Source organism: Piliocolobus tephrosceles, chromosome 2 (genome assembly GCF_002776525.5).
Source record: "Piliocolobus tephrosceles isolate RC106 chromosome 2, ASM277652v3, whole genome shotgun sequence".
NCBI classification, from domain to species: Eukaryota; Metazoa; Chordata; class Mammalia; order Primates; family Cercopithecidae; genus Piliocolobus; species Piliocolobus tephrosceles.
Window position 1 is genome coordinate 98,384,668 of NC_045435.1, and position 6,000 is coordinate 98,390,667.

General features: G+C 37.1%; 1 protein-coding gene across 2 annotated transcripts in view; it reads right to left on the reverse strand.

Annotated features, from left to right (window-relative positions):
* Positions 1-6,000, reverse strand: part of OXSR1 (oxidative stress responsive kinase 1) — a 93,194-nt gene that overhangs the window by 6,952 nt on the left and 80,242 nt on the right. For both annotated transcript variants that reach the window (XM_026454881.1, XM_026454882.1), the window contains 3 exons: positions 5,865-5,900; positions 2,461-2,607; positions 942-1,006 (listed from right to left, as the gene is read on the reverse strand). In XM_026454881.1, the coding sequence (XP_026310666.1) occupies positions 942-1,006; positions 2,461-2,607; positions 5,865-5,900 (248 nt within the window). The remainder of the gene's footprint in view (positions 1-941; positions 1,007-2,460; positions 2,608-5,864; positions 5,901-6,000) is intronic.

Below are 6,000 nucleotides of genomic sequence, written 5' to 3' on the forward strand. Positions count from 1 at the left end.
AGCAATAAGATTCTCCTTACCACATTCTGTTAAATAGCTCTTGCTGCCTCTATCTCCAATTATGACCTTACTGAAAGATGACTAGGAATTCATATGTGCAAGGGGAATGAGTTAATGGTAATTCAGTGGAACTCTTTTTTAAAAAACGTTAGTTTTAAAAGACCTGTGTTGCCTCAAGTGATACTTTAATACTAATTTTTTTTCAAAGGCATTTATGAGTAGAAAGAGACCTAACTAGAGCAATACAACAGCCATAGTTATTCTGACAAGAAAGCTCTGGAATTTGAATCCAGCCACTAGTGCTGGTGGTAGCAGTGGAGGAGGCGGGGGTGGGGGGCAGGGAGTTAAAATGAACAGATTGCTACCTATGGTACTTCCTGCTGAGCAATCTGTCAGGACCTCTCTATATGTTCCCACCAAGAACCACCAATTTAGGGTACTGGCTGCAAAACAGAAACAGACTACAAAAACATTTAGAGGTTTCCTTTTAATCTTCTAAAAACAAGGCCTTTATTTGATCTATCACAATCAAAAAGTCCTCCCCTCTTGGGTTAGTTGATCTCAGAGTCCATGGTGCTTACCTGGTCACAAGTATAAGACTGATCTTCAGATAAGCCAGTTAGTGCTGCTCCCCTAAAAACTGTTCCTCAATTACAGGCTACACTTCCTGACCCAAACTAGCTACACTGCAAATACACAAACTCATCACCAATTAGCATAGAAACAACTAAGAGAACATGTGCATCAGTTAGTCACAACACCCGTTGACATCCAGGTCCTCACACTGTTGCTATTATTTCTGAGGAAAATAATAGACCATGAAGCAAACAGAGCTTGATGCTGGAGAACATACAATCCTATCCAGTTACTCTCAGGCACAGACTATTACAGCACATGCAGAGTATTCAGAAAACAAAACAAAACAAAAAATGTCTACTTACCTTAATCTTAGTACTAGACTGATTGGGATCTTGGTTTCTTGTGAACCTGATCCTGAAGACAAAGCCTAAAAAGCATTGAAAGGTATACAGTCATTGCCTGAAACATTAAGTGGGAAGGTGACTAATGGTCACTGGCAGAGGAATCATGTACTTGGCAGCAATTTTCTTCATCTCCAGCTGAGGTCGTACTAATCCCCAGGACATTCCCTGCTGGAGGAGGACATGCACTCCAAGGCAGCAACAAAAGCTGAATGTCAGTTTAAGTCCAACACAATGAGAAAGACAATTCTCAAGCCCAGATGAAATTTCACATATAGCCACATTTACATTTTGTATTTCTGAGACCCCCGTTCTCCTCTACAAGACTGAAAAACACGAAGCTACGTTTCTCATTTTTTAAAAATCTGCCAGTGCACCCATAAGGCAATACAAAAGGTAGAGCCTGAACCAGCAGCCCTTCAGGAATCCATCCAACCCATACAATAGGTTCCATCTTTTTACGGCTAAACTAATCCTCTCTGAAAATTGTACAGCTATCGCTTGCTTATGGGAGGACATGCATTCAATTTAAGTTGTTTATAAAATGAATCTAATTTTTCCATCAGTTTTCCTAAGACAACTGCATCTTTTCCCATATGCAGGACAGAGATGGAAAGCTTGAGGGATGAAAAAGTTAAATGAAGTAAGTGCCATGACTAATTGGAAATGCTCAAAGCAGTGATCTCCAAAGGCAGAACACAAGATGATCTACTGGGGTGCAAAAGAAAAAAAAAAAAAATCAGACCATTAATTTCTATTTCTTTTCATCTAAAACTTTAGACAAGAAAATAGAACTTCTAATATTTAATAAATGAATGGATGCTGAAAGTCTTACTTTAACCATGTACCATAGGGGCCACATGTTGTATGCAGTGTCTGAGGTTCACTAAAGGGAGAGTAGGAGTTACACAACATGTAGTAGCCCACTGCAGGGCCTTCATTCACTTGGCTGCTCTTAATGAAGTATGATTTGATAAAGTTTGTGTGCACCTAGATAAATGAGGTTACAGATTATAATACCCAGACTTAACAAACCAACCCTCACAAAATTGACAAATAACTTAAAAAGAGTAATAGAGAAAAACCATAGATAACAGAGTATTAATAAAAAGTATAAACCTGAGTGAACAACAAAAATAGTACAGCCATCGATTCTCCTAGTCTCTGTTGAACTTCATGAACTGCATTCTGAAGTTAAATGTAATAATTATCTAATACAAAGCTGACAAGAAATTAGCCCCAAATTTTTGATGTTTGAAATATTCCCATCATTAACTTATTCTGTTGCATGAAAACCTGCATGTGATCCTTGTAAAATTCTCTTACCTGTACATGCTTAAAAATGTGAAGACAGAATTTCTAACTTGTTTCAAAATCTAACAAGACATTAACCTGATTACATTACGTTGTGTTCCATATTAATATCTGCTCTTTTCATCTACCCAAAGGAATGACCATGAAAGCATATCCCCGGCTTCACCTGTGCTGTTTTTGCTGGCTCTGCGGTGGCTGGGAGAGAGACTTGAGTTGGCTGTGTAGGCATCTGCCCAGCTGGCTGAGGTAGATGAGCAGAGATCTGTTCTGGAACTTGGAGCAAAGTACCCACAGGATCAGTTGTTGGAAAAAGCTACAACAAAAACACACATACAGTACTTCTTAAGTTGTGTGGAAAGGGAGGCAGGTCTGCTGACAGCAAGCGCAGCCTTTCAGGGTGATATTTTCAAAGTAGTTTCTGGGTAGTGTACAGGTTTTGTGTCTACTCCGAATACATCTATTCCAAATGGAAGTCAAATATTTTTAGGCTTTTAAACTTTTAACAACTCTGTGAGGTGTAATTTATATTCCTCTACATTTATCCACTGTAACTATACAATTTAGCGATTTTTGTACAATATATAGAATTGTGCAACCATCACCACAATCATTTCAGGACACTTCCATCACCCCCAAAAAGTCCTCTCGTGTCTATAGTTAGTTCCTGCTCCCACACCCGGCCGCTATAGGCAACAACTGATCTAATTTCTATAAATTTGCTCTTCTGGGTACTTCACATAAATGGAATCAGATAATACATAGTCTTTTGTGTCTTGTCTTCTTTCACTTTGCATTATACTTATTTTTAATAAAATCTATTCCATTCCTTTGCCCAGCAAAACAGCACCTCCAAAATACAGATTTAAGTATGTAATACAAAATTACAGAAGCTATATTTTTCCATGCATGGGGACTTTGTATTTCTTACAAAGACAATCAACCAATAATTCCTTAACATACCTGAAATGCATTTTAAAAGTGAATGTGATGCTTTAAAACTAAAAAAATACATTTTATATATGTTATTCTATATGTCTGAAATAGTTCATAAATTTTAATTATGTAGTTTGGGGGGAAATGACTGACTGTGAGTATAAAAACAAGTTAAACATATTCAAAATTATGCAGTTAGTTGGGGGAAAAACGATGCAACAGCCAAAATGTAAAGTTGAAAGAGAAAAACATTCCAACAGTAGTAATAGAGGCCGAATAGGTGATATTATATAAGCAAAATCAAGGAAACAAGGAATAAAATTTTGTGTTCATTTAACTTCATACATAAGAAGTCTTAAGTTACTCATTGGTTCTAGATTTTTATAGAAAAGTAGGCCTTTAAGAGTACTTTTGAAAATGTTAATTATTAATACTATTTCAAAAGACTATTTAGCTTCCAAACTGTATGTATTTACATTTATCTATAGTAAAGACGGAAAGGATATATTTTTAAAAGTAATGAGAGAATGCACAGGAATTGGAACCCTTGTTGATGAGTACGTAAAATGGTGCAGCCTCTATGGAAAACAGTATGATGGTCCTTCAAAAAATTACAAATAGAAGTACCATAAACCCAGCAATTCCACTTCTAGGTATACACCCCAAAGAATTGAAAGCAGGGTCTCAAAGAGATACTTGTACACCTATGTTGACAATGGCATAATGGGACCACAGCTAAAAGGCAGAAGCAAACCAAGTGTCCACTAACAGATGAATAAAATGTGGTACGTGTACACACACACACACACACACACAGTGGAATATTATTGACCCTTAAAAGGTAAGGACATTCTGACATATGCTACAACACTGATGAACCTCAAAACATTATGCTAAGTGAAATAGACTGGTCACAAAATGACAAATACTGTATAATTCCACTTATATGAGGTACCTAGAGTAGGCGAATTCATAGACAGAAAATAGAATGGTGGTTGCCAGCGACTGGGGCAAATGCAGTTACTGTTTAATAGCCACAGAGTTTTAGTTTGGGAAGATAAAATAGTTCTGAAGATGGATGGTGGTGATGGTTGTACTACAGTGTGAATATACTTAACACCACTGGACTATATACTTGAAAATGATTAGGATGGTAAATTTTACGTCATGTGAATTTTATCACAAATGTAAAAACAAAGTAATGAGCATGAGAATATGAGTATGCAAGAGTTCACGTGGAGATACTTAGGCAAAGGAACAAGAAGAAGACTAAAAATAAAAACTAGATAATCTGTAAAATAGCCTCTCATTCAATTTCTGAGAAATCAAGTATTAGTCAACATAGGTTAAATTAGAAGTAACAAATAATCCTGAAGTGTCAGTAGATTAAAACAACAAAAGTTGTTTCTTGGACACACTTCAAGTCTCTCTCTCGCCAGCAGGGGCTAACAAACTCGGTATCATCCTCACTCAGGAATGCAGGTCATAGTAGCAGGAGTAAGGAGACAAAGGGAATCATGAGTGATTCTCACTTCTGCTAACATGTCACTGGCCAGAGTAACTGACATGGCCATATGTAATTTCAAGGGACAGGAAAACGCAATTCTCTTACCAAGAAGAGGAGCCACACATATAGGTGAACAACAGTTCTAATATAAGTTGACAGATATTGGCCTGTTAATATGTGAAAGAAGTAATTTGTTTTTACTCTTAACACAGTTCTATGTAAACAAATGTACATAATCACATATAGAAATGTACTTGATATACAAAATAAATGAAAAAAAGGTTACTTTTTAGCAAAGAGGCAAAAATAGAATTGGTTTAAGAGCAAGAGATGTGTTTAAACCAAATACTGAGCTCAGAATTAAGATGCTGCCAAAAGTAAGAGTGTATGACAGAATAGACCATAGAAATGATTGTTTTCTCCGGTAATGAGAACAGGGAAACCAGCCCAATAAGAATCTGCTTAACAGGATTTCCTATCATACTGACACAGTAACCACAGAAAATAGAATTTATTTCACAAGAGAAGCGGCTGAAAGAAAGAAATTCAAAAAGGACAGGTGGCATATGACAAATTCGCAAACAAATTAATGCAAAAACACTACTTTTTAGCAGGGCACAGTGGCACATGCCTGTAATTCCAGCACTTTGGGAGGCCAAGGCAGGGAGATTGCCTGAGCCCAGGAGCTTGAGACCAGCCTGGGCAACATGGTGAGAGCCCATCTCTACAAAAAACAGGCATGGTGGTGGTGTGTGCCTGTGGTTCCAGCTATCCAGGAGGCTGAGGTGGGAGGATCACTTGAGCCCCAGGAGGTCAAGGCTGAAAGTGAGCCATAATCATGCCACTGCACTCCAGCATGGGTGACAGAGTGAGATCCTGTCTCAAAAAAATAAATAAATAAATAACTTTTCATTTCAAGTAGCCCAAGCCAAAAATAAAAATAAAAAATTCACAAAATCAAGAAAGCAAGGAAGAACATTCTGAGCCCTTAGCCCAACTTTTAAAATTTGATTGGTATAAAGTTGCATTCCCATTTAAGCACACATATGCACAAAAAAAGGTGCTTAAAATTGAAACCAAAACAAAAGCACATATACTTTAACAAGGATTCAATAATCACAATTACTTACCTCAGAATTTGATATTGATTCTTTCACTCGGGGAGACTAAAAGAAATACAAAAAGGATGGTTGTTAAGTCACAACTCAGGTTACTTGTAGTCAGTCCCAAACTGCAAGTGATGTTAAAAGCAAGTCAACTCCATTT